This window comes from Prunus avium, chromosome 6 (assembly GCF_965620075.1).
Source record: "Prunus avium chromosome 6, drPruAviu1.hap1.1, whole genome shotgun sequence".
NCBI lineage: Eukaryota > Viridiplantae > Streptophyta > Magnoliopsida > Rosales > Rosaceae > Prunus > Prunus avium.
In genome coordinates, this window is record NC_142289.1 from 5,066,486 (window position 1) to 5,086,448 (window position 19,963).

At 37.7% G+C, this 19,963-nt stretch overlaps 5 protein-coding genes, 1 non-coding gene and 1 pseudogene across 7 annotated transcripts; 5 read left to right on the forward strand and 2 right to left on the reverse strand.

Annotated features, from left to right (window-relative positions):
• Nucleotides 1–3,233: 3,233 nt before the first annotated feature.
• Nucleotides 3,234–4,884, forward strand: LOC110767315 (gamma-interferon-responsive lysosomal thiol protein-like). The gene is made up of 5 exons (XM_021970825.2): nt 3,234–3,610; nt 3,881–3,946; nt 4,092–4,229; nt 4,330–4,422; nt 4,512–4,884. Exons 1-5 carry the CDS (start codon nt 3,362–3,364, stop codon nt 4,692–4,694), a joined length of 729 nt encoding a protein of 242 aa, XP_021826517.2. The 5' UTR covers nt 3,234–3,361; the 3' UTR covers nt 4,695–4,884.
• Nucleotides 4,885–5,186: 302 nt separating this feature from the next.
• On the forward strand, nt 5,187–6,870 carry LOC110767314 (gamma-interferon-responsive lysosomal thiol protein-like). Its single transcript, XM_021970823.2, has 5 exons — nt 5,187–5,624; nt 5,897–5,962; nt 6,154–6,294; nt 6,374–6,466; nt 6,557–6,870. Exons 1-5 carry the CDS (start codon nt 5,292–5,294, stop codon nt 6,653–6,655), a joined length of 732 nt encoding a protein of 243 aa, XP_021826515.2. The 5' UTR covers nt 5,187–5,291; the 3' UTR covers nt 6,656–6,870.
• A 291-nt stretch (nt 6,871–7,161) lies between these two features.
• On the forward strand, nt 7,162–8,603 carry LOC110767313 (gamma-interferon-responsive lysosomal thiol protein-like; annotated as a pseudogene). The gene is made up of 5 exons (XR_015836334.1): nt 7,162–7,528; nt 7,634–7,699; nt 7,838–7,987; nt 8,115–8,207; nt 8,300–8,603. The product of XR_015836334.1 is annotated as a gamma-interferon-responsive lysosomal thiol protein-like (transcript).
• Nucleotides 8,532–10,356, reverse strand: LOC110767316 (kinetochore protein SPC24 homolog). Its single transcript, XM_088254200.1, has 5 exons — nt 10,049–10,356; nt 9,527–9,669; nt 9,332–9,432; nt 9,060–9,136; nt 8,532–8,924 (listed from the first exon to the last, which is right to left on the reverse strand). The coding sequence occupies exons 1-5, from the start codon at nt 10,224–10,226 to the stop codon at nt 8,821–8,823; spliced, it is 603 nt and encodes a 200-aa protein (XP_088110326.1). The 5' UTR covers nt 10,227–10,356; the 3' UTR covers nt 8,532–8,820.
• An 88-nt stretch (nt 10,357–10,444) lies between these two features.
• On the forward strand, nt 10,445–10,526 carry TRNAS-CGA (transfer RNA serine (anticodon CGA)). Its single transcript has one exon. It is a non-coding gene; the product is annotated as a tRNA-Ser (tRNA).
• Nucleotides 10,527–11,762: 1,236 nt separating this feature from the next.
• LOC110767293 (ubiquitin-activating enzyme E1 1) lies at nt 11,763–17,613 on the forward strand. The gene is made up of 7 exons (XM_021970797.2): nt 11,763–12,011; nt 12,390–12,742; nt 13,086–13,303; nt 13,783–14,577; nt 14,742–15,610; nt 15,702–16,134; nt 16,718–17,613. The coding sequence occupies exons 2-7, from the start codon at nt 12,403–12,405 to the stop codon at nt 17,312–17,314; spliced, it is 3,252 nt and encodes a 1,083-aa protein (XP_021826489.1). The 5' UTR covers nt 11,763–12,011; nt 12,390–12,402; the 3' UTR covers nt 17,315–17,613.
• A 543-nt stretch (nt 17,614–18,156) lies between these two features.
• On the reverse strand, nt 18,157–19,963 carry LOC110767271 (protein NODULATION SIGNALING PATHWAY 2-like). Its single transcript, XM_021970767.2, has one exon. It carries the CDS (start codon nt 19,891–19,893, stop codon nt 18,283–18,285), a length of 1,611 nt encoding a protein of 536 aa, XP_021826459.2. The 5' UTR covers nt 19,894–19,963; the 3' UTR covers nt 18,157–18,282.

Genomic DNA, 19,963 nt, shown 5'->3' on the forward strand with positions numbered 1-19,963 from the left:
GAGATTGAGTTTAAAAATGAAATATCAATAATGGAAATGCTAAGGCATCAAGGTTCAATTCTTTAAGCAAAATATGTTTCATGCTCTTTAATCCAAATTAAACTCGATTAAAATTATCATTAAGAAACTTTAACTGGAAGATAAAGAAATTAAAACCAATTTAATTTTTCAATGTTATCTTTTATTAATGATTGTTCAGAAAATGGAGTGTCTTAATATCTAATCTTTTAATTTAAAAGAATGCTAAGTCAGTTCTTAACAATGAGAAAAATATAATTGAACTCATGAAAAGATAGTAGCACTTAACATCAATCAAAATAAAAGGATATGAAAATATTGAACAACCAAAAATAAAATAATTTAGCAATTCATACTGTATATTGGATTAAAGAACAATTCACAAACTTACTCAAAGGACATTCCCTTTAGCCTTCGCCAGAGTTCTAGCAACTCATTACAAAGGAAAACATAATTAAATTTTGAATGAAATGGATAAAGAAATCTGTCGTAGTGGTCCCCTTGCCAAATAAGTTGATGGGTGATTTATAGTAGTCAATGAGGTGAGTGGGAAGTTAATACATTTGTGGTGGGTAATGAAGGGTTTAAGTGAGGGATTAATTGGATTAAACATGTGTTGATGGTGGAGAGTTAGTGGAAAAAAAAATAACGGTGAGGTAGTGGGCGTTAAATGGCTATGAATGACATGAAATAGGCTCTCTAGCTTCAATGGTTTTGTCTTCTCTTCTCCCTCTTTACTTCCCTTTATAATCACAATAATCCCACAATCAATTCTTCAATAAAATCCGCCAACAATTCTCTTCACACCTGGCTTGAACTTGGACAAATGTATGTCTTCATCTTTTGGCTTTCCAACTTCCTACAAAAGATAAATTCACCTAATAAGTTCACCAAATTAATACAGAAAATTCATAAATCCAGTTGGTGAGAATAAAATGTAACAACATGTGAAATTATATTTATGAAGCCAAAATTATATCATAAAGTCTCCAAAATAATATTAAAAATATGTAATTTGAGACTCTCATCATGCACCAGTTCCACCCTCCCCTTAGAGTAGAATATTGATCAGAAAAAAAAGACCTTTCTTTTTTGGCTAAAAGTCACTTTTGGTCCCTGTGGTTTGGCACTTCAATCACTTTTGACCTTGTAGTTTCAATTCCGTCCATTTTGACCATGTAGTTTTGTATTTGTAACAATTTAGCAATTCAAGGACAAGCTAGTATTCAATTTCTTTGACGGTGCAAGGGGCAATTTCATCAATCCAAAATCCTTGAGCATAAAAGCTCGTCTGGAACTCCCTTAATTTCATATTAGGGCTTGAAATTGGTCATTTGGGTTTAGGGTTCTTCAAAAAGTGGGATTAGTGGTAGAATTTCGAGCCCTAATATGAAATGAGGAGAATTTCAGACAAGCTTTTATGCTCAAGGGTTTTGAGTTGACGAAATTGACCCTTGCATCATTAAAGAAATTGACAAGAATACTAACATGTCCTTGAATTGGTACAAATACTAAACTACAATAGCAAAATTGACGGAATTGAAACTACAGGGTCAAAAGTGGTTAAAGTGCCAAACTATAGAGACCAAAAGTGACTTTTGGCCAAACCTTTTTCTAGTAGCTGCATTGCATATCATGTTTTTAACATAAAAATTTATTCTGACACTTACAGACCAATGGTCTCAAGTTTGAAGAGTCATTCTATCTAAGACCCTTAGATGAGGTTCTATCTCTTAATCATTAGATCAAACTAACCAATTTGATATAACGGCTAACCAATTTAAACTTGAGTGCGAAAAAGCAAATACACCACTTTGGTCAACTGGCATAATGTTCTAAGACTTCTTCATCCCTCTCATGCAAGGGTGGAACCTAGTGCAAGGCTCCAATGGGCTCTAGCCCACCCCATTGTTTGAGAAAAGAGAAGGTGTTAGTAAAAAGCTTGTTATGCACAAAACAAAAAGTCTAAAATTGCCTAAAGTAATAACTTAGCCTCCCCATACGCCACCAAACTTTACTTCCATGTGACAAGGAAAAAAAATTTGACCCACTAATATGAATATCTAGTTCCGCCCTCGCTCTCATATTACCTCTTAAGAATTGGATCATTATCTTCTTTTCTATGGAAAGAATTGGTCCATCATTTCTGGTATTTCTGTAGCCCCCCATAAAGAAAATAGTGCTTCTTTCTCTTTATCCCAAGTGTGGCCCTTAGAGCATGCATAATGAGCTCCTTAAACCACCTCTTTATACAAATTTTGGAAAGGAATTGGAAAAATACAACTCCAATCATGATCCCTATTCACCCCCTAAAATAAGGAGGCCTCTAGGAGCTCCTAATTTTAAGGAGAGAGAAAGGACTCATAATGACTCTCTATAATTTAATGTTCCTTTGTTTTACGTATATTTTAAACTTTTAATTAATGCTAATTATTTTTTTATATTATTTTTTATAGAGATGGACCAATCATATTGAATTAAAGAAATAATTATAGTATTTATGACTTCTTAAATTAGAGAGGATGATTGAATTAAAAAATAACTTTTGTGTGTTTTAAACTAAATTTTAACTAAAAAATAGAGAGGATGATTATAAATGCTCTTACATATCACCTCCACTTCTTGTTGCTCGAGGGCCTACTATATTTCTTGAAATTAACTTGAACTTATAGCCGCCATGTACACTTTTCCTTTTTTCCTTTCTTGGCTTAAACATCACTCACAGTTAGCAAGTGCAAAATTCGGAGCAAGCCTGTAACTCTGGAATCATTTGGGCATTGGAACTCACATTGTGAATGCGAACCATAAGGATAACAAATTCTCCATGTAGTCATGACATTAATGGCATGTTTATTAATTCGTAATCGGAATAGGAGGAATTGAATTGAGAAAGAGTTAGATTGAGGAGAATTAGATTTTGGATTCATATTGAATTTGTTTACTAAATCATATGAATTAAGAAGAGTTAGATTTTGAATTCATATTGAAGTTATTTTCTAAATTATATTGAATTGGTATAGGAGTAGTGCTAATTACTAAAATGTCCTTGGGTTAAAGTAGATGCCAAATTTGGATAAATAGAGAAAAGGCAAAAAGTTTCCTCCCACACTGTACACACAGATAAAGATAGTCCACCAACTGCCCCAAAGTGAAGATACTTATCCAGAATATTTAAAAAGAGACATTTACTTGTAAGTATATTTTCAATTTTCTATATATATATACAGCTTTAAGAGAAAATGAATGGGCATTGAATTGCAAGAATTATTACTGTTCTGCACACAACACTTGCACTTATGCTGAGAGCAGAGAAGTAGTTTGATTTGATTTGATGCAGTAATAAATGGGTTTTAGAAAGTTATTGACATTCTTCTTCTTCCTGTTGTTGTTGGTGATAATGCCATCATACTGTAATGCTTCTGAAAAAGTTTCAGTGGCTCTCTACTATGAAACTCTGTGTCCATATTGTGCAGATTTCATAGTCAACCATCTGGTCAAGCTCTTCCAGAATGGTCTCATCTCCATTGTCAACCTCAGGCTGGTCCCCTGGGGCAACGCTTGGCTCAACTCCGACGGCTCCTTCAGCTGCCAGGTAAAAAACAACCCCCTCCCTCCATTGCTCTGTTCTTTCTTTTCATTTCCTCCTCTTGTTCTAGCTACCAACTAGCAACAACAACAGTATCCCTTTACCTGTCCCAAACGACGTCGTTTCTAGCTGCATAGTATTTTTGACCTTTTTTCTGTATCTCTGGGGCTTAACTTTCTTGTGGGCCAGTGTTATGATGGTGTCTTCCTGTACAACCAGACCAGTCAGCTACCATCTTTTGTTTTGTTATTATTATCTTTATTTTGGGTTTTGCAGCATGGATCAGATGAATGTTTGCTTAACACAATTGAGGCCTGCACCATTTCCATCTATCCTCATGTGGTAAGCTCCTCCTCAATGCCCCCCAAGAAAGAAACATATTTAACTCATAGGCCAAAACCTAAATGATCAATGTAGTTCAAAACATGTAAATGACCCTAAAACAATCAGTGTTTGATCTAATATGTTGAAGAAAATTCTAATGCAGAACCGGCATTTTGCATTCATCCACTGCGTTGAGCGCCTTAGTTTGCAGGGCAGACACAGTGCATGGGCCAATTGTTTTGAAATGTCTAGATTAGGCACTACCCCTATCGATTGCTACAACAGTGGAAATGGCAATGAGGTCAGTTCACTTCTGTTCATATATATAAAAACTGCTTCATTATTTCAGAATTTAAATCTTCATGGATTGGAAATTTGGGTTTGATATATTGCATACATAGATTGAAGGAAAATATGGTAGGGAAACTGCTCAGCTTAAACCCCCACTTAGATTTGTGCCATGGGTTCTTGTGAACAATCAATCACTTCAAGAGGTTTGTCAACTTATTATTTTCCTTTGGGATCTCATCTCTTAATTTATGTTTCTCTTTTGTCACCCTCATTAACAATTTCCTCTATGTAGGATTATGAAAATTTTATGGCCTATATATGCAAGGCTTACAAAGGCAAACCTCCGGAAGCTTGCAGATCAGTCCGTTTTACAGTTGAATCAACGGGGAAAGAAAAACCGCTTCCTCAAGTTTGTCGTGCAAGCGAAGGAAGAAACTCTTCACATTATCAGAAGTACCAGCACAGAAAGGTTTAAGATGAGGCAAAGCTTTCATGGCTGCTGCTTCACTAATAATGTTGATCTGACATAGTTGAATGAAGCGAGTTTGTAACTTAATAGTGCTCAGATTGGAAAATCCCATGTCTCAGAATTTAGTATATATCCTGCTCTGATGTAATTTGTAAACACCAGAGAAGGTTTAATGCGCAGCGTTTTATTGATGCAATTGTTATGTCAAGTCGTTAAATGTTCTCGTCTTTTCATGCCAGCATTATGAATTTATGATGAAGGCGACCAAGTGATGGCAAACCCGACAGCAGTGGGTGGTTGTGCTTGCTCCATTGATTAGTTTTGCAGATTACTGTACTAGCAAAATAGTTTTTTTACTGGTTCACTAAAGTTGAAGTTTGTGATAAGGCTTAAGAGTTACAAAAGCTTGGATGACTTTTGCAAAATTATACAAGACAAACACAATAAAAGACATAAAAGGAAATAGAGTTCACAATCATTTTTGCAAATTACATTGAAAGGGATTTGACAGCTACAAAATGGTTTATAATAAATTGAAAATTTATTCACATGTTGGGTTGGATTTGAAGCCAACTAACATAAAGGAAGACACACTGTTCTGCTATGAAGCCTCTGCACATATCAGGCTCTCAAATCTCTAACTCAACAATGGCTTCTGCTTATCTGTTCTTCACTTCTCTCATTGCCTGTTCTATTTTCTTGACCACATTTTCATCTGCTGCTGCAGAAAATGGCAGATTTGGAGTTTCTAGGATTGAAGCTCAGAAAGTTACTCTCTCAGTTTACTATGAAACTCTATGCCCATTTTGTGCTACTTTCATCGTCAAAAATCTTGCTCAAATATTTGATAACAATCTCATCACCATTCTCAATCTCAGACTGGTTCCTTGGGGAAAGGCATCTATCAACTCATCTAAGAACTCCACTGTTTGTCAGGTCCCATCTCTAACTTTACCTTTTAAATTAGTTTTGCAGTTTGTTTGCATGAATTAAACTAGCCCATATTTTGGTTCCTTTTCTTTTCCATCAAAATCTCAGCAACCAAACAGGTTTTTGTTTATGACAGTCACACTCTATCTTGTGACAACTTGCATGCACAACCGACAGTCTAAAGCCTCACCGTTTTATGCATTTTATTTTTCTATAATCTTCAAAATTACGGTGAGATGTTTAATTGCTTGATGATTAAATTTTGTAAAATTATACAGCATGGCCCAGATGAGTGCAGGCGAAATTCTGTGGAAGCATGCGCCATCAATGTTTTGCATGATGTGGTGAGACCCCTCTCTTCCCACACAATCTATTTGCTGCAAAATTAGATATAACATAATGTTGGAGCTTAATGTATATTTATGTTAATTAATGTAGTTAAGTTGGCTGAGGCTGTGCTATTTTTGGCCTTTAAACTGGTAAATATATTTAATCTCTGCATTATCTTAAACCCCCCAATGAATTTGTGATGCAGAACAAGTATTTTGCTTTCATTTACTGCATAGAATTTCTGGCCATTGAGGGAAGGCAGAAGGAGTGGCAAACTTGTTTCAGTTCATTGGGGTTGCCTTCAAAACCCATCTTGGATTGCTACAAAAGTGGAAATGGAACAAAGGTCATTTTGATTTAGTAAACTAATAGTAGTAACTGATCAGCAGAATAATTAACTGATTAGGGTTTTAATTGGTATGCAGATTGAACAAAAATATGCTAATGAAACCATGCACCTCAATCCGCCTCTTAAATTTTTACCATGGCTGGTTCTGAACAACCAACCAATTGGAAATGTCGGTCATCTCTCTCTCTCTCTGTATTATTATTTTTTTTGCTTTGATGCAGGACTATATGTCTCTCAACATTTTTTAGCCTTAATGCAGGATTATAAAAATTTTGCCGCCTATGTATGCAAGGCTTACAAAGGTAACAAAGTACCCCTGGCCTGCCAATATGTGCATTTGAAGCAAAAGACAGAGTAGACAGTGACACATGCTGCACTTACCACAAGCATAAAAGATCGATCGCTGGCTTGAGCCATTGAGAGAGGCTATATTTGGTTTAATACACACTAATTTTTCTTGTTTGAATTGCTAATTATCTAAATAATGCAATAATCATTCATGTGTATGCATACAAAATACGTAAGTTCATTCCATAAATATATTGGATAAGTCAAATAAATAAATAATAGTGCAGAAAACACCAACTGGGTAAGCAAACAAGCAATATCTGCTGATCCCAAGATTCCATATAATTATATCACCTTCCAATTTCCAACTCAAAACAAATGAATTTAAGAGCATCTCTCAACACAATTTGCTAAAATGAGAAGAAATTGAAGTGATTCAGTTTACGGTCACTTTCATGCTCAAGGTTAAAGAGGGCATTACGGTCAGTGGCCACACTAAAATTTATTGTAGAGAAACGGCTTGGTGCTGTAGTGGGTGGTACAGTAGAACCTGGGGCAGCTATAAATATGCAGGCTACATGTAGTAGCTTCAGTGTGCCAGCCAACTTCTAATAAGCATTCAGCAATGGATTCTCTCAAGTTCATCTCCCTTCTTGTTCTACTTTCCTTCCTCTCCGTTTATGCGTGTCGTTCTTCTTTCGATGATCAAGGCATTAATGTCCAGTCTACTCCGGAACCCCGAAAACTTAAAGGGCCTCCTACAAAAGTTGAGAGAGTTGAGCTAGTTCTGTATTACGAAACTCTATGCCCCTACTGTAAAGAGTTCATTGTAAAGGAACTGATGAAGGTATTCGACAGAGATCTCATAAACATTGTCAACCTGAGGCTAGTACCCTACGGAAATGCTCATATTCAAGACCCTGACAACACCATTGTTTGCCAGGTAAGATCTCCCATCTTCTTCAGTTCTTATTTGGCTTCTATAATTCTATGTTTTTGTATCACTGCATTTGGTTAATTACTGACATGGTGAATTCACACTCTGCAGCATGGCCCAGATGAATGCTACTTGAACAGCATACAAGCCTGTGCAATCAACAGCTGGCCAGATGTGGTAAAACCATATTTTTTACCTCAATATCTTAGAATATAAATACCCTTATAACCTGCAGTTTGTCCAAGAGATTGATAGCAGATTACAATATATCTTAACAAATGTAGTTTTGTTATCTTCTGTTTAACTCTGATGCAGAAGCAACACTTCAAATTGATTCATTGTGTTGAGAACCAAACCATTGAAGGAAAGCAGTCGAAAGAAGAAGGATGGAAATCTTGTTGTCAAAAACTAGGGATGAATCAGAAACCTGTCCAAGATTGCTACGACAGCGGATTAGAGAGAAAGGTCAACACTAAATGGTTTTAACTGCATTTTGTTTTGTTTTTCTTCATGCAAGTTGAATCTTATATCCATATACAGATTCAAACTCTATTTCTAATCATTTAACACAGTGATTGTAATTGGTATGCAGCTTATACTGCAGTATGCTAATGAAACAAACCATCTTGTTCCACGTCACACCTATGTACCATGGGTTGTTGTCAATAATCAACCACTCTATGATGTAAATTCCCTCTCTCTCTTTCTTTCTTTCTTTCCATATCTCTCACACGCGTGGGCACACACAGTAATTAAAGTCTTCATATCTGGATGCAGGGCTACCAAAACTTTGTAAGCTATGTCTGCAAAGCTTACAAAGGCAGTCCAAAACCAGAGGTTTGCAGATCACTTCTGCCCAAGATCAACTCAGCTGGAAATGCAGACTCAAATGGACAAGCGTCTACAAGGGTGAAGAGATCCAGGAACAACTAAAACTTCACAGGGTGGAAACTTCAGTATGAATCATAAACAAAGTTCTGCATGCAGCATTGCAGGCCCACTAGCATCATAAAATAATCGACTAGCATATATGTAGATTTGCTTTATTCACAAAAATATCAAAATTCTCTAAGAAATACATTACATCACTTAAACATAAGTAAACAACCAACCCAAAATGCCTCCAAGAGGCACCAACACCATCCCCACTAATCAGCGTTGAAACTGTGCTTTACAATGTGTCATCATAAGTTACAAAACTTCCAAAACACAATATCAAGTCCGTAGAACAACATAAAAGAAGCAAATAACTATGGGTTATTATGCAAGTCATCTGAAGAGGAAATGTTAAAGATCTATCATGAAATCATCTTCCAAATGCTATTACATGTTTCGAAGGCCGTCATCTTTGTCAGATCAAATTCAAACTTCTGATGCGTTTTGGTATCTCTATCCACAATAGCTGTAATTATTTGGCTCAAGGAAAACAAGGTGATTACAGTACTGAACAAATTTTTTTGGTCATACAGTACTGAACAAATAAATGAATGAATATGCATGTGTATGTAATAAATAAAATGTTTTAAGAGTAGGATACAGCCCAAAACACTTGACTGATCTTCCAGCCTCTTAGGTATAATATTTGTGACAGAAGCATGCATGGAAAGCTCCCTCCTGTAGATAAGAGTAAAAACGTTTCATTGACTGGATATGAATTGTCAAAACAATTCATTTCATGACCGGTACAACTGCAGTGACTACTAATTTGATGAACGTGTAAACTTTGAACGGTATTTTTCCGCCTAGAACGTGGAGTTTTAGAAGAGAAAGAATCCATATAATGTTCGCATCAAACTTCTAAATACTCACAGTTTTCTGAACTCATCTTGCTTGTGTCTCTTCGAAATTCGCCTTTTCTCCTGATGAGCAATCCTTTGGTGTTCTAAATCATTAATCTCATCAGTGACCACTGTGTTGAAGCAAAAGAGAACCAAATCACTAACCATTGCCAGTCAACCTAAAATCAATAATCTGCGAGAGCATATGCAACTGAATGTGTACTTATCTTAACTCCTCCATAAACAAACTTTCTGTTTCAATGACCCCATCAAGTTCTCTTTGAAGAAGGTCTATTTCTTCATCAGCAACAACCTCTGAATATGCCACCTCAGTTTTCTGCTTGCATTCATCTATCTTTTTCTCATAGTCTGCTTCATTTAAGAACTTGTCAATGCACATACTCACATACAACATCAGCAATCTACTATCTCTATGAACAACATTTATGCAAGTGAAACTATTCAAAGGGGGAAAATTTCACACCATTTGACAGATAGCTCAATTAAGTCCAGAAAAGTCAAATTAATCAAAAGAAAATACGAGAATCAACCAACAAAACCCAAATTAGACCTAAAGATGGCCCCTTTTTCTTACTTGGGGAAATTTCCACATAAATAGTTTTGAACCCTGCGTTTTGCATAATTTCTACCTTAAGCTACTTCTAATTGGAAATGTATAGGCTACTAACTGAGAATTCTGGGTCTAGAAATCTCGAGAAACAAACAGAGCTTAAATGAATCAACAAACCTCGAAGCAAATTCTGAACTTCGTTGAAATCGGCATCACATGAGGAGCGGAGGGCCTTGGAGTGTTGGAGAGAATGCTCCAAGTTGTTCAGGTCCTTCTTGTCCTTCAAAAACCCCACCAGATCGTCGCTGTACAAAATCAGCTTCTCAAGATCGATTTTTCCAGAAGCTTCCCCCATTTCTCTGAGAATCAGACTCGTCGCAACTGAGATCTTCTTCCGAGTTTTTCAAAATAAAGAGAATTGGTGGGAACAAATCTAGGGATTGCTTTTGATTTTAGGGCTCCCGACACTGAAATTCCCTTTGGATCAATAGCGCGAAAATTTAAATAAGAAATAGATTAAATTAATTAATCGTTTACGTTATATACTATTTTGCATTAACACACAACAAAAGCGTCGATATGTCCGAGTGGTTAAGGAGACAGACTCGAAATCTGTTGGGCTTTGCCTGCGCAGGTTCGAATCCTGCTGTCGACGATTTTTTTTCATTTTAAATAAAATTTATTTTAGTTTTAAATTTTTTTATATAGATCATAGTGTGCGCTATTGGAATTTTGTAATAATGTATTTGGATCGTCTGAAAAACAGGTTTGTGATTGTGGATTGATAAATGTGCCATAAAGTGATTTGCTTTAAACAAATTTATTTTAGCACCATTAATTTTCAAGGTGGTGGTTATATGTGCAAATCTCTTTACAAAGTCAAAAGTATTCAAAGTAATTTGTCTATAATAATTCATGTGAGTTTACCCTACAAACAATGATAAGAAGTTAGATCTTTCTCATCCATCGTTTTTCTCTTATGAATGATGTTTTCTATGCAATTTGTGCGGCTCAAACTTAACATGTCTTAATCCAACTCAAACTTTTTTTATAAGGCATATTAGACGAATCATGGATTGGGTTGGGTCAATCGAAACTAACTAAAGGATCCAAAGATGATTAAGCCTAAATTGATCATGATTTAGTTAACCTAAGATCCATTTACAACTTCTAGAAATAAAAAGAAAAAACTTACGGCCCATACTAATCATAGATCGTCAAAATTATTAATTCTAGTACATTTTATCGTGCATTTTTTAGTTTATAGATGTTAATAATGAGGGTCAATAAGTTATACAATTTGTTAGATTGAACATATAATGTAGATAACAAGTATGATTTGTCAAAAATGGGTGTTTTCTCATTAATTTTGGAAAAAAAAAAAAAACACCATACAAAAGTTGAGCTCTCTCTTCTCATGTCATGGTAGAGACCCACAAGTAACAACAATATAAGATTAGGTTACCTTGCTTAACCTCATTTTGATAAAAAAGTGTTTAGAGACCCATAATTACCAAAATGAGTATGATTTGTCAATAACAACAATATAAAATTAGGGTTACCTTACTTAACCCCTTCTCCAAGTTGTGGTTTTAAAAACGACATAACTTCTCCAAATTAACATTGCATAACTTAATTCAAAAATTTTCATATCCAACAAAGGTCTTATCCGTGAGTACCAAGAATCAAGGACAAAACTTTTGACCCAAAATAAAATAAATTCAAGGACAAAAGCAAAATGAAATTGGTAATCTCTGCAGCCGGTCCAATTGAATTTGAACAACATTTTTCTGTTTTTGACCCCCTTGACGAGCGAGCTGTTCGATGAATCGATGGTCGGTTTCGAGGCTAAGCCGAATATAAGACAATCCCTGGCTACAATACATTAATTACCACATCCAAACAGCCCGCGAAGGACATCATTTCTACCCCAATCCAAGTCCCACGTATCTCGGCCCACAACTCGTCTCTCTTTCTTTCACTCTCTCTCTCTCTCTCTGTCTCTCTACAAAGAGAGATGAACCGCGACCTCAGGACCATCGCATCCCTCAGCTGAAACCCTAACAAAACCTGCAAACGACGCTACCTCTCTCTAATCTTCACCATCGCTTCCTTCGCTTCTTTGTCACAGTTCGTCTTGGTATCTTCCTTGCTTCACTCATATGATTTTCTTTTTCACTTTATTCCATCTCATCGATCTGCATATGACGGTTTAGAATCAATAGGTTTTAGATCAGTGTTTAGCCTCTGTTTGTTTTCCGAGAAAATTAAAATACGAAAGAAATGTTAATATTTTTTCTGAATTCTATTGTTTTTCTGGTGTTTTCCTGTTCGGAGAAATAAAAGCAAACAGCTAATCTAGGCGTTTAATCCGATCTTATTTATTTGAATATAAACTTAAGTGTGAAATCATATAGAACAAGTTCGGTTTAATTAACCGAAAACTGGGTTAGGGTTTGGTTTAAAGTGTAGAGTCTGAGAGTCTGAGACTGATAATGAGGTTTTGGTGTTTCGGCAGTTCATCGCACTATATGCTTCCTAGAAAGAGAGCAGTGGGCGGAGAGGTTGTAGTAAAAGAAGAAGGGGAACCAAACTACTCCACCGAATCTCCGATCAAGAAGCTTCGCGCGGCTGCAAACACAGACGATTCTAAGAGCAACGACTACAAAAACAATACCACCATTGACAACAGCAACAACAGTAGCAAGGACGTCAAAGTGCCGATCATGGCATTGGGCAATGGAAACTCGAATGACATCGATGAGGATCTCCACAGCCGACAGCTCGCTGTGTATGGCCGGGAGACTATGCGCAGGCTCTTTGCCTCCAACATTCTCGTCTCTGGGCTGCAGGGCCTTGGCGCTGAGATTGGTATGTGAAAAACGTTGGGTTTCTTCTGGTTTTTATAACAATGTTTTGTAGCTCTTGCGGATTTAATTTGTTCTGATAGTATCTGAGAATATGGATGGGAAGCATATAAATATATTTTGTTTATTATTGACTTGCGTTTTCCATTTGTGGGTTAGACGCGAATAACCTGATCATGTATGAGAATACTGTGAATGAAAAGATCCGTTTCTTGCATGCTATACTTATCAAGAGCTCAAAGAGAGCAGTTTGCAATTACCTGTTAGATTGTTTGTAATAGGAATTACGGTGGTACAAGTAATTAGTAAGTCTGTGGTTTATGTAATGAGAGCTGTCTTTGTTGCAGCAAAGAACCTTGTTCTTGCCGGTGTCAAGTCTGTGACCTTGCATGATGATGGAGTTGTTGAGCTGTGGGACTTGTCAAGCAACTTCTTTTTCTCCGAGGATGATATTGGAAAGAATCGGGCCCTTGCTTGTGTCCAAAAATTACAAGAATTAAATAATGCTGTGGTCATTTCAACTTTAACAACTGAACTGACCAAAGAGCAACTTTCTGATTTCCAGGTACTGTTTCCTTTCCGTCTTTGTTAATTCTTTTGTTGCATGATGGCTGCATGTTGGTAACTTTTAATTTAGAGGTTTTTGATTCGTTTTTAATTTATATTTTTATAATCAAGTCAAGCCAATGCTCTTGAATATCATATGTTTTGCTTGCCTAAAAATGCAAGGCATATCTTTGATTATCTGCTCCCTTTCTAACAATTTCACTTTTGAAGTTCAAAACTTTTAAGTTAGAATGGTTTTCTTCCCGTATAGTTGTGTTTTGTCCACTAACAAATAATAATAAATGGACTTGTTTTTATTTTTGGGAAGAGGTGCATTGGCATGAACATGTGATGATATTGCTACTAACCTGAATTCTGATTATGTGAATTATCCTGTCAGAATTTAGAAGAATGCTGATAGTTGTATGCATGTTGTTTCATATACTTACATTTATTCAGTAATCAACGGTATTTAGCTTTGTGTTTGAACTTCTGCAGGCTGTAGTTTTCACTGATATCAGCTTAGAGAAAGCAATTGAATTCAATGATTACTGCCATAATCATCAACCTCCTATCTCTTTTATAAAATCAGAAGTACGGGGCCTTTTTGGCAGTGTGTTTTGTGACTTTGGCCCTGAGTTCACTGTTCTTGATGTTGACGGTGAGGATCCACATACAGGCATTATCGCATCCATTAGCAATGACAACCCTGCTCTCATAGCATGTGTTGATGATGAGAGGCTTGAGTTCCAGGATGGTGATTTGGTTGTGTTCACTGAAGTCCATGGAATGACTGAGTTGAATGATGGAAAGCCAAGGAAGATTAAGAATGCAAGACCCTACTCATTCACAATTGAAGAGGACACTACAAATTTTGCAGCATATGAGAAGGGTGGTATAGTCACACAGGTGAAGCAACCCAAGGTGTTGAACTTTAAGCCTCTGCAGGAAGCACTCAAGGACCCTGGTGATTTCCTTCTGATTGACTTCTCCAAGTTTGATCGTCCACCTCTCCTACACTTGGCATTTCAGGCACTAGATAAGTTCATATCAGAGTTGGGGCGCTTCCCTGTAGCTGGATCAGAGGATGATGCTAAAAAGTTCATATCATTGGTAACTAACATCAATGATAGCTTAGCGGATGGGAGGCTCGAAGAGATTGACCACAAGATTCTACGTCATTTTGCATTTGGTGCTAGGGCTGTGCTGAGTCCAATGGCTGCAATGTTTGGTGGTATTGTTGGACAGGAAGTTGTGAAGGCCTGTTCTGCGAAGTTTCATCCTCTTTTCCAGGTAATTACTAAAATTCAGTATACTTGATGTCACAACCATACATGAATTTTCTTTGCAAAACTGATTGGCACTGCCTTTTTGTTGTGAATCTTTAACCTAGTCCTAATAGAATGAGGTTAATATTTTTATAATTAATCTCATATTTTTAATTGCCTTGTGGACAGTTTTTCTACTTCGATTCAGTTGAGTCCCTTCCGTCGGAAACCTTGGATCCTAGTGATTTGAAGCCTTTAAACAGCCGTTATGATGCACAAATTTCAGTATTTGGAGCCAAGCTTCAGAAAAAGCTGGAGGATTCAAAAGTGTTTACTGTCGGATCCGGTGCGCTAGGATGTGAGTTTTTGAAGAATTTAGCATTAATGGGTGTCTCTTGTGGAAAAGAAGGGAAGTTAACGATTACGGATGATGATGTCATTGAGAAGAGTAACCTTAGTAGGCAATTTCTCTTCCGAGATTGGAACATTGGGCAGGCTAAATCAACAGTAGCTGCCTCTGCTGCTGCATTGATTAATGGTCGTCTGAACATTGAAGCTCTGCAGAATCGTGCAAGCCCCGATACTGAAAATGTGTTTGATGATACTTTTTGGGAGAATTTGGATGTTGTTATCAATGCTCTAGATAATGTGAATGCAAGGCTTTACATCGACCAAAGATGCTTGTATTTCCAGAAGCCACTTTTGGAATCAGGAACACTAGGTGCCAAGTGCAACACACAGATGGTCGTTCCTCACCTGACTGAAAATTATGGAGCTTCACGGGACCCACCTGAAAAACAAGCACCCATGTGCACTGTTCATTCATTCCCTCACAACATTGACCACTGTTTGACATGGGCTCGATCTGAGTTTGAGGGTTTACTTGAGAAGGTGCCAGCTGAAGTAAATGCCTATCTGACCAATCCTGCTGAATACACTACTGCGATGATGAATGCTGGTGATGCTCAGGCCAGGAACAACTTGGAAAGTGTCATTGAATGCCTGGACAAGGAGAGATGTGAGACATTCCAAGATTGCATAAGCTGGGCCCGTCTAAAGTACTGCTATTGTTTTACTGAATTTATTATATTTTCATTTTTATCATAGCCTTCTATCATGTATCTAATCACTTGTTTTGAATGGAACCAGGTTCGAGGACTACTTTGTTAACCGTGTGAAGCAGTTAACATATACTTTTCCTGAGGATGCTAAAACCAGTAGTGGGACCCCATTTTGGTCTGCCCCCAAGCGTTTTCCTCGTCCACTGCAGTTCTCGGTTGATGATCTCAGCCACCTTCAATTTATAATGGGAGCATCTATACTACGAGCAGAGACATTTAACATTCCAATACCTGACTGGGTCAAGTCTCATACAAAGTTTGCTGATGCTGTTAACAAAGTGATAGTGCCCGATTTTCAGCCCAAAAAAGATGTGAAGATTGTGACAGATGAGAAAGCTACGAACGTTTTACCGGCATCAATTGATGATGCTGTAGTCATCAATGAGTTAATTGTGAAGTTGGAAAAATGCAAGGAGCAGCTGCCACCTGCCTTCAAGATGAACCCCATTCAGTTTGAGAAGGTTTGTCTTATATCTTTTTCTCCTTAAGTAGAAAGTATATCTAAGTATTTCTAGTTAGACATCATATTTATTTGTTCATTTCAGACTTGCAGCTCCTAAGATAGAGTATACTCCTTATATCATAGTGTATTTGTGATTAGTGGTCTTGTAAATTGATTTTATTGAAAGTTTCATAGGGTCAAGAATGCGTTTGCATATTTTCAAACGTGCTAGCTTTGTGGGCAACTGTGTTAGCACCTTCCAAACTTGTTAGGTCTTTTGGATTGTTTTGTAGAAGTACGTGACAGATAAATACTAATTCTAGTGGGCTTAGCATATAAACAATGTTATCAATATTGGAGAGGGTGTTGCCAAGTGCTGTATCCTCCATAATTCAATAGGGAAGACCTCTATACTGAAAAAAAAAAGGGTAAGATCTTGGGTGGAAGGACTATCCCTGTGTTGTATGAGACTACCATATCCATTTGAATAAAGTGCCAAAAGTATGTGAAACACAGGGAGAAGCTTTCCTTTTTCTTTCTTTTTTCCCAGAATCATGAATCCGTAACTGATAGGGAATTTTTCATATGTTTTGAATGTGCAGGATGATGACACAAACTATCACATGGACGTAATAGCTGGATTTGCAAATATGAGGGCCAGGAACTATGGCATCCCTGAAGTCGACAAGCTGAAGGCCAAATTCATTGCAGGGAGAATCATTCCTGCAATTGCAACATCTACTGCTCTGGCAACTGGCCTTGTCTGCTTGGAGCTGTACAAGGTTCTGGATGGAGGGCACAAGTTGGAGGACTACCGAAACACCTTTGCCAATCTAGCGCTTCCTCTGTTCTCCATGGCTGAACCAGTTCCTCCTAAAGTCATCAAGCACCAAGGTATGAGCTGGACAGTATGGGATAGATGGATTATAAAGGACAGCCCAACTTTAGAACAGCTCCTTCAGTGGCTCAAAGAAAAGGGCTTGAATGCATACAGTATCTCTTATGGGAGTTGCCTACTCTATAACAGCATGTTCCCTAGGCATAGGGACCGCATGGACAAGAAAATGGTGGATTTGGCTACCGGTGTGGCTAAGGCAGAGCTGCCTCCATATCGGAAGCACTTTGATGTGGTAGTGGCGTGTGAAGATGAAGAAGATAATGATATTGATATCCCGCAGATCTCCATTTACTTCAAGTAGGCATTTTGGTTGCTGAGCTAATCAAGCAAATGAGAATGCAATGTTTAGAATTTGAACCCTATATCTAGTTTTAAGTTCAAGTTAATATAAGCCAACAGATTCTCATGTGTATCCAGATATATGTTTAGAGCAGTGTTGATTGTCCAAAATTATCGTTTCTGGTTAATCCAACTCTCAGTCTGTCTGTTCCCTGCCGAATTCGGGTTCATATGCTTATACCTTCAAATGTTGCTCGTTTATTTCTGCTAATAATAATTTGAGACATGATAATGAAGTGTGTTCTTTGATCTTTTTGCTTATATATGATTTGTTGCTGACTGTCTCTGGCTCTTTTCCTTCTTTTTCAAAATTTACTTTTGTTAGGCCATGTGGACTACGGAACCAGTAGTGGATAGCCCTAGGTGTGTTCGATTCTCATTTTCTCTAAAGAATTTGCAGATGTGGGTCCAGTTGGTCATGGCAGTGTGCCTGTCTCCTTGCACTCTAGTTCGATGTCCGTTCCTTTATGTTAGAGTTATTTAGAATATCGCTTTGTTAAAGTTTATGTTAGAGTTATTTAGAATATCGCTTCGTCAAAACTTTAACGACAGAATTAACTGACATAAGTGGTGAATCTTATTGGTTTATCGTTTTCAAAAGCTTCCAAGTTGTTAGCATGTGAACTGGTTAAAAACTAGCACTATTAGAATATGGCTGAAAAACTTCCACAGTTTAGGACTTGCGTATATCTCCTGTTATGAAAATTGACAAACTCTGTTCCTAAAATGGCTGTGATGATATATTAGTTTTACCAGGCTCATATAGTAGAGTTTATAGCAAACAATCAGTCAACTCAGTTGATCTTTTTACAACATAAAACGTAATCAATCTGTACGAAACATCTTATGGTATGTTCAGCATAGTGTACACATTTGCTGGAATAAATTTGAAAATAGATTTAAGGAGAGAAAAAAATGATCTGCTTTCTGCTAGCTTTGGTTTGTCCAGGTTGACACTCTAACCAAAGGAGTTCCTTCCCATTCCAAGGCCATTTCATTTCCATTCTGTCCAATTCTTACTCCATATGAGCTTTCTCCCACCATTTCTTTGGCTTCCATCAGACTTTCTCTGCTCAGTCTCTTACCCTCCAGCCCAAACCACGGTTGAAGATGGCACTCTTCTCTTACTTCGTTCCACTTCTGGAACAAAGCCTGAGAAGAGACATAAGGTGCCACAAACATCAGCTCTATCACCATTCTTGCTTCTGCTAGATGACTCGGGAAATTCGACTCGATAGACTCTAACAAGGCTTGGTAATGAGCCAGATACCCATCAAAGAATGAACTGAAACTCGAACTGTTCCCGAGTTTTGCACCAGCATCTCCATCACCAAAAGTTATAATCCCTCTGTTACTAGTCTTGTAGTTGGCAGAACTGGCTAACAAATCCTTAGCTAGCCGTAGAAACTCCAAGATGAGCCCTCTGCTTCTTCTTCTCCTCATGTGGGGCAGCCCCACCATACAGTTGAATGCTAGAAATTCTCTGCCTCCACCCCTCTTGTTTGCTTTCTTTACTTCACTCACCAAATCCTCAATTGCTATCTCCTCCACTTTCAAGTTTAGGCCAAAAGATCTTGCATGATGCTGCAGTTGCCTTTTTGTCTCCTCAAATCTCCACTGTGGAGGAGCACCGTCTTCAGTCTCTTCCACATCCCATTTAATTGCTGTGACTTTTAGTGTTTTGTGTCTCTGTGCCACAGCCTCAATCAGCTGAGACAATTGAACCCCTTCTCCCATGTCAAAGTCCACTATGTGAACTGTCTCTGCATCCTCCGGGATAGCCTCGAGGATGGCTGTGTTTGCTGCATAGTGAGCAAACCTCCCATAAGGGAAGCTTTGGTAGAACAGGTTAAGTGCAGCCTCGAAATTCTTGCAGGATTCTTGTTTCAGATAATCGCCTTGCTGATCATCAATTTCTTGGCATAAGTTGAATGCAAGGCGCTCCAAAGATTGACCAAGTGGGTTGACTTTCTCACTAAGGCATCTCAGGATTACCTCCTCTAGCTCCCTCTGTCCCATCTCCATGGCTTCGCCGTATGCCTTGAGCAGATGACGAATACTCAATTCGTTATCGATTTCCATCTCTTCCTGAGGCAGGGTCAGTGATTGTTGGATAGAGGTCACATCCATGGATGATGCTTCAGATGTCATTAATGAGTTAGGGCTCCACACATCATTTCCTTCAATAGAAAATTGCTGTGATGGAAGGGTGCTCCCCTCACTCCTTTCCAAACAGGCATACATGCCTTCTATCTCACCAATCAAATAATTAGGCTCAAACCCTCCGAAGTCCATTGGAAATTCCTCCACTGATGATGTGACTTGCAGGAGATGATCACAATCTGCAAGTTGTTCAAAGTCACCAGAGAACATGGTTGCAAAGGGAAATGAAGAAGTTTCGGAAAATTCATCGGAGGCCATGAACGGAGAAGAGAAGTCAGAGCTTCCCATGTTGACGTCGTTGTATTCAAATTGGTCCAAAGGTGAGTTGATTACATTAAGGTATGGCCAGAAGGGCGGAAGAAGCTCGGATTGCATCATCTTTTCTGATGAATAAGAATATTAAAGGTAAGAAGACTTTTCTCTGCAAGTTTGATTTGCCAATTGAGTC

Bases quoted from the DNA above. Each gene is read 5' to 3' on its own strand.
- LOC110767271 (XM_021970767.2), bottom strand. From the start codon at position 19,893: ATGATGCAATCCGAGCTTCTTCCGCCCTTCTGGCCATACCTTAATGTA.
- LOC110767314 (XM_021970823.2), top strand. From the start codon at position 5,292: ATGAAGCCTCTGCACATATCAGGCTCTCAAATCTCTAACTCAACAATG. The intron at 6,295-6,373 runs GTCATTTTGATT...ATTGGTATGCAG, and splicing joins AAAGTGGAAATGGAACAAAG to ATTGAACAAAAATATGCTAA. The intron at 6,467-6,556 runs GTCGGTCATCTC...GCCTTAATGCAG, and splicing joins ACAACCAACCAATTGGAAAT to GATTATAAAAATTTTGCCGC.
- LOC110767315 (XM_021970825.2), top strand. From the start codon at position 3,362: ATGGGTTTTAGAAAGTTATTGACATTCTTCTTCTTCCTGTTGTTGTTG. The intron at 3,611-3,880 runs GTAAAAAACAAC...TGGGTTTTGCAG, and splicing joins ACGGCTCCTTCAGCTGCCAG to CATGGATCAGATGAATGTTT. The intron at 3,947-4,091 runs GTAAGCTCCTCC...ATTCTAATGCAG, and splicing joins TTTCCATCTATCCTCATGTG to AACCGGCATTTTGCATTCAT.
- LOC110767293 (XM_021970797.2), top strand. From the start codon at position 12,403: ATGCTTCCTAGAAAGAGAGCAGTGGGCGGAGAGGTTGTAGTAAAAGAA. The intron at 15,611-15,701 runs GTACTGCTATTG...GAATGGAACCAG, and splicing joins ATAAGCTGGGCCCGTCTAAA to GTTCGAGGACTACTTTGTTA. The intron at 16,135-16,717 runs GTTTGTCTTATA...TTGAATGTGCAG, and splicing joins ACCCCATTCAGTTTGAGAAG to GATGATGACACAAACTATCA.
- LOC110767316 (XM_088254200.1), bottom strand. From the start codon at position 10,226: ATGGGGGAAGCTTCTGGAAAAATCGATCTTGAGAAGCTGATTTTGTAC. The intron at 9,670-10,048 runs GTTTGTTGATTC...TAAATGAAGCAG, and splicing joins AGTTCAGAATTTGCTTCGAG to ACTATGAGAAAAAGATAGAT. The intron at 9,137-9,331 runs GTGAGTATTTAG...TCTTATCTACAG, and splicing joins CAAGATGAGTTCAGAAAACT to GAGGGAGCTTTCCATGCATG.